Genomic DNA, 13,706 nt, shown 5'->3' with positions numbered 1-13,706 from the left:
CATGTATATTTAGATCAAAACACTCATATCTCAATGCAAATTTTTAAACTTTTTAATATTAATGAAAATTAGTGAGACCGTAATAATCCAATCTATAAATATAGGGTTGGTACTATATAGTTCACATTGATTCATTATTTTTTTTATTTCCTACTTAATCACGATTTATTATCTATAATAAAATTTGTTATAACGCAAAATAACAGATACTCGATAACTCATTGAGGCCCGTTTTTTCATGAGCTATAGAGTGGTATAGACATAAAATCGTTACTGCGCCGAAACAAGAAAATAAATAGGCCTTAGTACTTGCCAAGAAAGGAAGGGGAAGATGATGACTTGCTTCATTTTCTAAATATCCAAATTGTAGGTTGACATATTGACTTTTTGGGACCCAATTTGTTGGAACCAAATTTAAAGGATGTATTACTTCGTCAATTTATATTTTCGTTTTATGAAAATAAAATTTAGAATTAAAAAATATCACAAAAGTGATGTTTAAAAGAGTTTTAAAAATAAAAGTATGACAAATAAAAAATTACTTGAATTGGTAATTTATTTGTTTTAATTTATTGCTTTATTTTGACTAAATATAAATTTTCAAAGAAAAAAAAAGAATTTTTGAATTATTTAATTATAAACTAAAAATATGTATTAAAATATATTCTGAATCCTAATAAGATGAAAAATAATACTTTAATTAAAATAAATGGAGTAATAAATTTTATCCAGACATATATTGCGTTCGTTTTAATACTATTTAATTTGACATAAAATTTAAGAATAAAAGAAAAACTTGTGAAATTTATGATCTAAACGACTCGTATAGTATTGATTTTGTTATAAACGTAAATCTGTTACTTAAGTTGAGACAGAAAAGTAATCCCTTCGTCTAGCAATAGTTATCCACTATACTATTTTGGAATGTCAAACAATTACACTTAATTTCTATTTTATTTTTATCATTATTTATAATCAATTTTCTATTATATTTTTCAAGAAATTATGTTTATTATATTTAAATATTGATATAATAAAATCATCTTTATATATATATATATATTATTTTATTTTTCTTAAAAAACGTACCAAGTCAACAACCATTTTATGGATTCTTTAGAATGAAAACTAAGTCAACTTCATTAACTTAGGGAGTTTGGAGGATGAGTGAGTCATTCTTCTTCAACACGCGTTATTTCAAATAAATAGTTATTCTTACAACTCTATAAATACTCATAATAACACACAAGTATTTCTAACTACAATTTCTCAGCATTTCAATTATTTCTCTCTTTTACACTCTCTGTCTACTCAATTATAATCCTATCCAAAATTCAATTCCCCAATCAAACAAACAAAAATGAAGGTATACAAATTAATTTAATATACTTTTTAATTTTTTGTAATTATAGATTCAACTCTTTTATTAATGTTGTTTAATTTTTGCAGCAAAAGATTGTTATTAGACTATCTTTGAATGGAAATGATCAGAAATATCGAACCAAGGCCTTTAAAATTGCTGTTTCTCAATCAGGTAATTTCAATCAACTGTGTCGAATAAATTCTCATATTGATAATAATTATATTAAAAGAATCGTGCTGATTTGGCTTATATATTGTTTTTTTTTAGGTGTGGAGTCAGCAGCTATAACAGGGGACGGAAAAAATCAACTCGAAGTTGTGGGAGAAGTAGATGCTGCGACCCTAACGAGCTTATTGAGGAAGAATTTGGGTAAGGCGGATTTGGTTAGCGTTGGCCCGGCTGGTGGTGGCCCCGCAGCTGCAGCTGCAGCTCCAGCTGTAGCTGCAGCTGCGATGGTTCAATCGCAACCAGGCTCGTACTATTGTGCCTATCCGTCTTATCAATACCCAGTTTACCAAGTTACAGATTCCTATGGTGAATCCAATTGTTCCATTATGTGAATTTCAATTTTCGATTGCCTATGGAAAACAGAGTGTATAATATTAGAACAGAGGGATTCGTTATAATTAACTGTATTCACAGTTAAATATTTATTAATATGTTAATAGATATATAAAGTATAAACAAAATTATTTGATTCACGTGAACCTACATATCATTCAAGTTTTTGGTCCCTGTCGAGAGAGCTTAATGGACTATCTAATCGATGAAGAGTTTTAGTTTTAGTTTTTTTTTTCTTCATATTTTTGGATCTTTGTAAATGCCTTTCAAATATTAAAATGTATGATTTTTTCGTATAATTGGATAATTTGTGTGATTTTATCTGTGTTATTGAATTTAGTATTTTTAAGACATTAGCTCATAGCTTTAAAAATATATAACTTTTAATCACTTTAACAAAAATAATTTTTAACGACGTTAAGTATTAATATTAATAAAAAATATTAAAAAATCTTTTTGACATTAATTAAATGAATTAGAATCAATCATTAATTTTTACGAAAAGAAAAGAAAGCAACATAAAAATGAAGACAATAACAATTCAATATGAAATTAAATAGTGTATTAAATGAAAACTTAGAAAAATACAAATGGTTTACTGACTTGAAAGGGGCCAAGAACTAGAACCATCCTTTTTCTCAGTTCAACTAACTTAAACAAGTTTCCTATCATCTTTCTTTTCTTTGTTTTATTTTAATTTACGTGACACGTTTTTTTAAATTTATTTTTGAATAATTATGTGAGAAAATTAAAAAGATCTAAATAAGACAATGACAGTCAAATAAACTTTATATTGAGAGGAAAATATGAGCACGTATTTGGTGTTAGTTCCATCCTGTCTATTCAAATATTCAAACATAATTAGTCCCTTTATCCTGTTTAATTCGTCTTAAAAAAGAAATATTTTTTTATTAAATAAAATTTAATTTTATCATACTTTTTATATAATATTTTAAATTGACTTGGCGTATGGTTGCCTTAATTATAACTTGTTGGTCCAACATAACATAAAGAAAGTAATAGTATTACTTTGTTTTTTGTGTGATTAAAATATTACTCATAGTTTTAAAAAACGAGTTAATGAGACATCTTTATACGTGAGCCATCCTGTGGACGAAATAACAACGATTACTTGATTGTTATTGTATTTAATATTGATATAAACTTTAAATACGTATATAAACAGTGTTAATTACGATTAAAAATATATATTTAATAACAATTTAGCTATTATAATTTTTAAAAAAAAGTTGGTATAAATACTCGATCTTAAGAATGTACACATATTTCATTCTTTATCTCGATTAATTTTCCTTTAAGCATCAAAGCCCATAAAATGAAGGTATACCTAGCATGATTAGGTTTTTTTTTTTATGATACTAGCCAAAACACATGAACTATTAATTTTCTATAAATTTTACATTTTAATAATCTATTATTTTATTTTTTATTTGAAATCTCAAACTAACATCGTCTATATATTAAAATACGTTTGTATTCTCTTTTCTATTTGAAATATCAACACCGTACATTGATTTGAGTAGAAAAATAAAAAAAATTAATCGTTACATAAATGGTACTAGCTCGTATAATAGTTTAATTTAGTAGAAATTTGTCTTTTACCATTTATCACTCTTTTGTTGTTGTCATTTTAATACCTAAGCAATTACAATTTCTAATTATCTTGGTTATACTCATGTGGTACTGTTTTGATTATACATATGTTTTTTAAATATGGGTTGCAAAATGTAGTTATTAGTTCTAGAGTACCAAATTAGATGAGTAGTTAGCTATTACTAAGTGTGAAATAACATTATTGAAATTTTTAACCAAAAGATATATATTGTGTTGAGCAGGAAATTTCCCCTAAAATTTTCAACTTGTCATCATCATATTCATGTGATGTGTTACGTTATTTTCTTTTTCTTTATAAAAAAATCGAAGACAATGCAAAAACTTATTCACATCGATCCATCTAATAATGTTTTCTATATATTTAAGTCGCAAGTGTTTTCATTTACTGTTTTTCCTAGTTTATTCATTGTAGCTACGTACGTAATCCTAACATATATATGATGTCGTTTGATACGTACAATGTAATAGAGAAAATAATATAAACATATTTAGTTATATAATGCATGCATTCAATATTATACATGTATAGTCAATATTTTAATACATTAAATCAAACGACGAATAACAAAAAAAGACAATCATAAATAACAATATCATTGTTAATCACAACATAACTAATACACCTCGTTTATTAATATTATTATGAATTATAGCAAACGAGCCATAGGAGAAACAATCGAGTTAACACATTTAATTATGAGAAAAATCCTAATTAACTAAAATTATTGCACGAGAGCCATCCCATTTAGATGAAATATTAGACGATATTTCCTTAAATGAAACACTAATTTATTAAAAAGTCATCTTCATGACGAAGAGAGACGATACACATGACTGAATTATTTTTCTCCATTAGTAAAGTTATCGCCGTAACAAAAATAACTTTTAACAACAATAAGTAAACATATTAATACTGTTAAGTTTTTTATTGACACTAGTTAAGCGTCATTAGATTCAGTTTCTCTAAAGTCTTTAGAGGCTTATACAAAGAGTATTAATTGCCGCTAAAAATGAATATTTAGCAATAATTACTAATTGATTGCTGATAAAACTTATTATTTTCATGTAATGTGGTTCTGGCAATAGCTTTGATACAAACTTTGAATAATATAAACATTCATAAGAATATAATATTCTTAATTTTAGGTGTCTAAATTTAAAAAAAAATTGTAAAGTTTTAGCATCTACGTATATATATAGTCATATATATATTAAAATTATTGACCAAACTAAGTCATTATATAAAGTAAGTTACCAAAATAATATGTTTTTTTAAATCTTACAAAACTAGTATAAACGTATTTCACAGTAACGTTTTAGGGTATATTTATTTTTTTAAAAATTGACGGCGTCAGATTGATATACGTTACTGTGAGTAACGTCTTACTCCTAAAACGTTACTGTGAGTAACGTCTTACTCTTAAAACATTACTTACAGTAAGGTTTAGAGTAAAATGTTACTCAAAAAAATGTTTTAGGAGTAAAACGTTACTCACAATAACGTATATCAACCTAACACTGTTAGTTTTTAAAAATTGAAATATACCCTAAAACGTTATTGTGATATACGTTTATACTAGTTTTGTAAAATTTTAAAAAAATATATTATTTTGATAAATTATTTTATATAATACTTAGTTTGGTAAAAAATTCTATATATTATGAAGAGGAGGTAAGTGGATACCCCTACATGCAAAGCCCATGGTTTGATTTGATAAGCTCGTAGACTTAATTTAGCGATTTGCGATTGCTTAGCGATTACTTTTCTCTTTCTAATGTCATTAATAATTGTATCTAACAATTTATTGAAAGCGTTACTTTGTGATAAACTCTTTATTAATATATAATTTACATTTATGGGGCTTCATTGTTATTTACGACTTACGAACAATGGACGACAAAATCAACATCCTCTACGACCTCCCAATAATTTCGAAGATACTTCATATTTAATTTATTAAATTCACTGAAATTTGTCGACAAAAAAAAGAACATTATTTTCCATCTGAACACTTCTCTAGAATACTTTACATAGAAGAAATATATTTATTTTATGTGAGCCCTACGGTCTTTTTATTTGTTTTTATTTTTTAATTTTAAGAAAAAATGACAACCCTCCCTCATTTCATTGCTTAATACTTTCATTTAAATTATAAAATAAATATAAAGGCATAATAAGCTTAACCGTGATTAAATACTTTGTCTTTCATCCATAATCATTTAACAAAAAAAAAAATGAAAAGATGGCAAGTGAAAATGTGGGATAATAAAATTTATTTTCCCTCGATTATGCGTAAATTTTTGTTTTTGTCTATGTTAATAAGATCGATCAACACATATTTGACCTTCAAATAATTAAAATATGTTATTTTTGGTCTTTTTGTATCAGATGTGTTTAATTTAAACTATTTTGAAAAATTCATTAGTACGTCAGAATTATTTTTTAAGATCTAAAGTCTAAACATCAATTTATAAGGATAATATCATAAAATAACCATGTAAATCATTATAACATATGTGTTACGTTTAAATATAACAAGTAAAAGTAAACAAAAACCGAAGCTAATTATACTCGTTTGTAATTTAGCAAACTACTTCAGTTGACATTTCCCCAAGTATTGCGTCTAAATTAATTTTCACTTACTATAATGACTTATTATTTTTTGAAGATTATTGCAAGGAAGATGACTAATTAATTTTCTGTATATTAAAACCATAAGGGTGATTGACTACTTATTTAACTTTTCTAGTTACCCAAAATTTAGCTTGTCCGTTACCTATTAATATGACAATTAAGTCATATACATGACGTAAATATAATATAGCTTGTCCTTAATATTATATTCTCATAAATAGTTTTGATTATTTTTAAGTCGAGTATAATTTTTTTAAGGGAAAATTATATGTAATAGCAAATTAACAACCTAACATAAATGGAGTAACTAGGATTTGATTTAATTGTGCTCCATAGCAAACGTTTACAAAAAATTGCCAGACGCCTCTCTCCCAAATATCTCGCTCGCCACTCTCCTCCAATCTCTCGCTCGCTTCCTCACTTTTAACACAAACATAAGTGTATAAAAATTATTTCTAATTGTATAAAGCAGAGAAAATTGTATAAATTACATAGATTTTTGTTCCCCTCTCTCTCCTCTTCCAGATCTCGCTCGTCACTCTCCCAAATCTCGCTCGCCACCCTCGCCTTTCTCACTTATACAAACAGAAGCGAAATGTACAAATTGTGTTTCTGTTTATATGAAGCGTGAGAAAATTGTATATACACATGCAAGTACATATATTTTCGTCCTATACACTTATAATTATACAATAAAAATACTCTCCTGCCCAGTTTCTTTTGTCTTTCTCTCTTTCTCGTTTTATACAATTTTCAAATTGTATCTAATTTTTGTGTTTCTTGTTTTATACAATTCGATTCAATTGTATATTCCTTGTCAAGTCTCTTTTATTTTTTTTTTCTTTCTCGTTTTATACAATTCGATTCAATTGTATATTCCTTGTCAAGTCTCTTTTATCTTTCTCTTTCTCATTTTATACAAATTCAAATTGTATATAATCGTTCTATACACTTATTGTAATACAATTCGTTTTATACACTTCGTTTTTATACAGTTCTCTGCCCAAGTGTCTTTCTTTTTTTTGTTTTATACACTTCATTTTATATAATTTGCTTCAACCGTATATATATAGCGAATTATATAATTTTTATGTTTGTTATGGAGCGCAATTATGCAAACTTTGCTATAGCATACAAATATAAATTTTTTATTTGGTATTTTTTAATCGTAATTTCTAGGATTTGATAGGATGAATTTCCTGAACTTTCTCGTGTTGAATATCCCTTTTTTCACAATTTTCCTCAAATATAACTAGCAAAATTTATTTAATTATTTGACTGATTAAAACTGCTCAAGAGTACATATTAAGAAACTTCTATGAATCTATCCAAAATATAATTGATCATTTTTGTGCAGCAATTTTTTTTTTTTTGGTGGGGGAGGGGGAGGGGTCTTAAGTACGTGTTTTTTTCATCTATAAATACTCCAAATTTATAAATTGTCGATCACCAAGCCAATTTCTCATCATTTCAAGAACTATAAATCTTTGTCTACTAAATTAGTACGATATTGTAAAACAAGTTTTCCATCAAGAACTAGCAAAAAATGAAAGTATGCATGTCTTAATTACTAAATATGCTTAATTTAGTTTAACTACTAATTAATTAGCTCTAATTCTTATATGTGTGGTATTAGTTGAATTGTGATTACTTACATAATTTCATTTAATTAAATTGGACAGCAAAGGGTGATTATCAAATTATTCATTGATAGGAATAATCGGAAATCTCGGACAAAGGCCTTCAAAATTGCTGTTTCTCAACCAGGTATTTATTCGTCTCCGTTCAATAACTTGATTTTAATTATTCGATTCTAAAATATGTGAAATTCAATTTCTTATGTTAATTTTATCGTGAGTGAATAAAATAAATTAGCTCATAAAAATATGATTCACACGTCATCATACCTAGGTTTAGGCAAGTTGAGGCGCGGATCAATTGTTGAGCTTTGAATTGAGCCAAATATTTAAGTGTTAATTACATAAATACCATAGTTTTAAAATGAAATTATGATCCATTCCTAATAAGTTCTTAATAACATTAATCCCTTAAAATTAAAGAAATCAGATACAATAATTGAAGCTCGAATACATAAAAAAAAAACTAGCTAGATTACATAATAAATAGTTTGAATACATCTCGAATACATTAAATAAATAAAGAATTTTAAAAAATTTTAAAAAATAATAACGGATAATGAAAATAAGTGAAATAAAAAATATGTATTCATGTAATTTGTCCAATATTTAATACAAGTAGCAAAATGTTTGGACAAAAATTATTTTTGATACCTTAGATATCTCCCTGACAAAGAAATATAAAGTTTTATATATTTTTTTCTTTTGATAAATACCACTTCATTATTTATCGTATTTTGATCTAGTTCATTTCAATTTACATAACTACAAAAATTAATAAGAACCCATCCATTTATTAATTTTTATTCCTCTAAAGTTTTTCAGTTTCAGTCCAACTTGTTCATTTAATAAACATAATTTTATACTTATAGGTGTGGAATCAGCAGCTATAAAGGAAGGTGAAGATTTCGAATTAGAAATAGTGGGAGAGCACATTGACGCAGTAGTTCTTACTAACTGCCTCAGGAAGAAATTGGGCCACGCTCAGTTACTGAGCATGAGCCCTGTTGTCGTTGTTGCTGACAACGACAACGTGAGAGGGGGCACAGGTTTCAATGCAAATCCACAAACCCATAGTTACCCATATTTTGGGGTACCTCAATACCAAGTATATGAAGTTAACGACCCGAACCCGGAATGTTGCTCCATTATGTGAAATATTAATTACTTTGATTATATTGCATGAAATGTAACGATCTGTATATCGGAGCAAATTAATCGATCGATGGTTGGTTGTTCTTCGATTTCATTTTACAAATTTCTATTTTTCGAGAGATTATTGAAAACACCTCTAATTTCGATCTGAATTATTAGTTTTATTTTTAAACTATTGACAATATTAAAAGTACTCATTTACTTGACTAACTCAACTTAAATACACTCCGATTTTGCAACATAATGAAATAAACCTCTAAACACCTCTCTCGGCTTTTTATTAAAAGTTTCTGTTTCTACGAATTTGAGACCACTTGTTATGTCATGAGGCAGATTGAGGGTATATCTAAATTTATTTAGTTAAGTTAAGAGATATTTTCAAGGTGTCAACCGTTTGAGAATAAAAATAATAATTTGCATCAAGTTGAATAGTATTTTCAACAGTTTCTCTTTTCCATTTTTGTTCATTTTTGGATGATAATTTATAGTGTTAAACTTTTTGGAAGTAGTCGACGATCATACTACTGCTAAATTAAAGAAAATGTTGATACTTTAAAGTATATTAGTGCTTTAGTAATGCATGCTTTTTAGACATGATTATTTTGATGTTGACATTTTTTTGTTTTAACATGTGGATTAAATTTTTAAAATATTATTTAAAGATGCTATATGAAATCATGAAATAAAATTAAATTGATCTGATTTAAAGTTTTCTTTGAGCATGCAATTAAAATTTTATAAAATAATGAAATACATTTTTTTCACAAACATATAATTAGAACCCGAAAAGTTGTGAATACTATCAAAATCTTCTCAATTCATCTTACCAAATAAATAAATTATAGTTCAAAAACAACGAAAAAAAATAAAAATAGTACCAACAATAGTAAAACTATGAGATGCATAATAAGAAAAGAAGCATTCCAGACTAGAAATCATACAAATAAAACTTGCAAAACAAAAATCACAACAGGTAATCGAACGTTTCACTAGCTAGCTAGATAATCAATATCTCTGATCTAGAGACCACATCTTATTATATATATAAGTTATTAATTTTATTTCATACTTTTAATTTGTAGAAAGAAATTCGTTGAATATTTACAAATTATTAATTTATAATTCAATAACTTTATAAAATTAAAATTATAAACTCATAAACTTCAAAATTTTGACTCCGTCTCTCTTTTTAACTAAATATTTTTTTTCCTCTAATGTTCCAACAATTTTGACGGAAATCAAAAGTTCCTCAATTTTATCAAAATTAAATGATCAAATATATTCAAGAAACTATTTGACCCTTACCACACAATTACGAGATTGTTTTTTTTATTTTCATTGATATGACATAATCATTTTATTCTTTCATTTTATGTTTGATAAATAAATTTTTTTTTGATTGTTTTAATAAAATTTTATTAATTTCTATTTTTTCCTTTAAATTTATAAAAAATTAATTTGACATCATCCATACAGTAATATAGAAAGTCATGGCAATAAGTGAGAAATAAAGAATTAATATAGCCGCAATACTGGGAAAATATTTTGTAGAAACGACCAAATGAAATTACTCGCTAAATTACAATAAGCTTCTTTCTGATTTCCTATAGTAGCAATAAAGTCATTACAATCCGTTTTTATATTAGTTTATTTATCGACAATAAATCTGAATAATTTTTTGAATTAGTTAAATCTGAATTAAATTTATTGAATTTCATGTAATTTAACACTCAAAAACTATATATAACCAGTATTTTAGGACGGGAAAAGTATCCAATACTACAATTAGTAGCTTCCAATTTCTTATTTCCAAAAATTACAAAAAAAAAGAAAAGAAATTCTGAATAATGAATAGTACTGGGGGGTTGCATTGAAGTGTACGTTTCAGTTTATTTACTTTTTCCTTGTCTATTAGTTTGAAATTTTTTTTTTAATTTTTGCAGATTATTTTTAATATATAAGGAAAAAATATGTTGTTTTTGTTTTACTCAACTTATTTTTTAATAATAAACACTAATTAATTATAATTTTGACGTGTAAAATTTAAAATTAGACAAATAAAAATAATAAAGAACGTATATATCATCTCTACAAATATTTTTGCTAGGTCACAATTCTCGAGTAATGACAAAGTATTAAATCATAATTAATTAATTTTATTCTGATATCTTTTAAAATATATATCATAGTTATAAAAAGGCATTAAAAATTAGTGTTGCTGTTTCTTCTTCTTCTTCTTTTCTTTTGGGTTATAGACAAATTAAGTCAATTATCAACTAGTTAATTCAATAAATTACATGTACTAGAATGTTCGAAATTATTAGAGGATTTAGCTTTCAAAGACTATTGGCATTGATAAAAGGACGGAGGCAATTTGAATAAATAAATAAAGTAAAAATTACACAAATTTTGTAGTGTTAAAAGATGTGACTGAATTTTTTTTAGATTGAATTAAATTTTATTTTTATTCTTTTTTTAAATTATTAAAATTACTTAAAATTTAAGGAGATATATCACTCAATATCTCAATACATTGCATCCCGATATATCGCGTTTTGATATATTATCTTTCGATATATTATCTTTTTGGATACAAGACACAGTTATCCTGATACATCTCTCAATGTGCGATCATCATATTCTGATACATTATATTTATTGATACAAGTAACACCTATTCAATATATTACTTTTGTTATACAAGAGATAATCGATACATCATGTAATATGATATATCCAAAAACAAAAGATAGAATAAGAAAAAAAGAACGAAGATAGAATAAGAAAAATATAATTTTTACAATATTTTTCAAAAATTAAATTTTTTTAAAAACTATAATTAAGATAAATTATATATTCAGATCACTTTTTCATATATATATATATATATATATATGATAGATAGATGCATTATACCATATATATTAAATAACAGTTGAAATAGAATGATTAAAAATATATAAACAAATTTAAAGTTAAAGCACAATTTTTTTGCTTTTCTTTAAGGAGATTCAAGTTTAATGCGCATAATCTACACCGATCCAACAGTATCACCATTGAACTATCACTCTAGGATAATATAGTCCAACAATATAGTACAACGCAAACAACTCTGGATTTAGTTGAAGAGTCCAAAGCTCCACATAAAAACACCATTCCTTCAACGTATGAATATTCTCCTTTGTATAGTGACAATACTTCAAGACTTGAAATATTTTCTTTGTTTGAACTCTCTCTCTCACTGCACTTACTCAATATGCACAATATAATATTTCTCATCTTTTCTTCCACTCTTTCTCTTGTGTATTTCTTTTTTATATTCAACCCAAAATAATATCACATTATTTATAGGTGAACTTGTAGTGAATATGAAGATAATGGTCGTAAATTGGATAAGTAAATGACCTACAAATTACATAGGTTATAAGTATAAAGAACGTAGAATAATGGGTGAAATGAAGACTTGATGGTCACATAATGCTAACAACTAATGATAAGTTTTTTTCACAATTGATGAGAGTAAAGAGACACAAATATAATGTTCAATATGGAGAAAATATTATTTTTTTAATTAAAAAAAAAACATTTGTGTTATTTTTTATAAAAGTTTTTGAGCTTAAATTTCCTTTATTTGCAAAGGTTTCCATAGGCCCAACGACCATAAGGGAGTTTTTTTAGTGGGCCTTGCTACTCGAAGAGAGTAAAGAATCTTTTGCAATTTTGGCTTCTTTTATGCTACTGCTCGATTTGTGATTTGCTTAACTTGAATCGAGAGTCAATCAAAAATAATATATATTTATCTGTCTTGTAAAGAATTAAGACATACTGTTCTTTATAGACTCATTTGTAAAATTACACTAAATATTGTTATTGACATTGAAGTTATGTTTAGACATATATTTTACTTGAAAACATTTTACAATGTCGTGGTTGGAAGAAAATTTTCGCCTAAATCAGTTTGAGAACTAGATACTTCTTTCTCCAAAAACTAATCACGTTTCATGGACAAATACCATTCTATTGAAAAAATATTTTTAATATTTATGATCAAACGAAAACTAAATGTCACCGATTATAAACTAATGAATAGTCACATGAAAAATAGACTTTTTTCTCTACATAGTGGTCTTAGCTTTGAATTTTGATCAATCATGGAGCTTTTTTTTTTAATTTACACTATGGATCATAGGCTATATAGCTATGGCACATGATATAAAAAAGAAGATTTTTTCTTTTTTGAAATTTGTGATTTAAGCGTATCACGGCTGTTTATATAGTTATAAGTCTTTATTAATGTTAGTATTTATTACCGTTAAAAGTTAATTTCAAATATGTTGAGTCACATATAATTCATTTTTATAAATTAGTTACTGTGTTCTAGAGAATTATTTGTAATAATATAAGTAAATATCTTTAACACATATTTAAAATTTAAACTATATTTATTGAGTTATGACGAATCTGTAGCTTAAATTATAAACAAATTAGCAAACCCACCGGCACGCTAATTAGTTGAAGAATTTGATCAACAGTGAACATGGCATTGCATGTGTCCAATACTGCAGTGGAATAACGTTGAGTATTTTATTTTTTTTTCGCCTTAATTTATATGATATAGTTTAAATTTTTAGAGTCTAAGTTAATTTTTGTATATATTAATCATGCACTCTTTAATTTTTGAAAAAAGATAATTTACATATTTAAAAGCTAATTAAGAAAT

General features: G+C 25.8%; 2 protein-coding genes across 2 annotated transcripts; both read left to right on the top strand.

The window, feature by feature from the left end:
- The first annotated feature begins 1,130 nt into the window (after nucleotides 1-1,130).
- Nucleotides 1,131-2,223, top strand: LOC101251303 (heavy metal-associated isoprenylated plant protein 16-like). The gene is made up of 3 exons (XM_004243168.5): nucleotides 1,131-1,366; nucleotides 1,450-1,534; nucleotides 1,631-2,223. The coding sequence occupies exons 1-3, from the start codon at nucleotides 1,361-1,363 to the stop codon at nucleotides 1,921-1,923; spliced, it is 384 nt and encodes a 127-aa protein (XP_004243216.1). The 5' UTR covers nucleotides 1,131-1,360; the 3' UTR covers nucleotides 1,924-2,223.
- Nucleotides 2,224-7,642: 5,419 nt separating this feature from the next.
- Nucleotides 7,643-9,072, top strand: LOC101249661 (heavy metal-associated isoprenylated plant protein 16-like). Its single transcript, XM_004243726.5, has 3 exons — nucleotides 7,643-7,746; nucleotides 7,877-7,961; nucleotides 8,704-9,072. The coding sequence occupies exons 1-3, from the start codon at nucleotides 7,741-7,743 to the stop codon at nucleotides 8,985-8,987; spliced, it is 375 nt and encodes a 124-aa protein (XP_004243774.1). The 5' UTR covers nucleotides 7,643-7,740; the 3' UTR covers nucleotides 8,988-9,072.
- Nucleotides 9,073-13,706: the final 4,634 nt, after the last annotated feature.

This window comes from Solanum lycopersicum, chromosome 7 (assembly GCF_036512215.1).
Source record: "Solanum lycopersicum chromosome 7, SLM_r2.1".
Lineage (NCBI taxonomy): Eukaryota > Viridiplantae > Streptophyta > Magnoliopsida > Solanales > Solanaceae > Solanum > Solanum lycopersicum.
The sequence above is the reverse complement of the archived record's forward strand: the minus strand, read 5'-3'. Positions and strand labels throughout refer to the sequence as shown.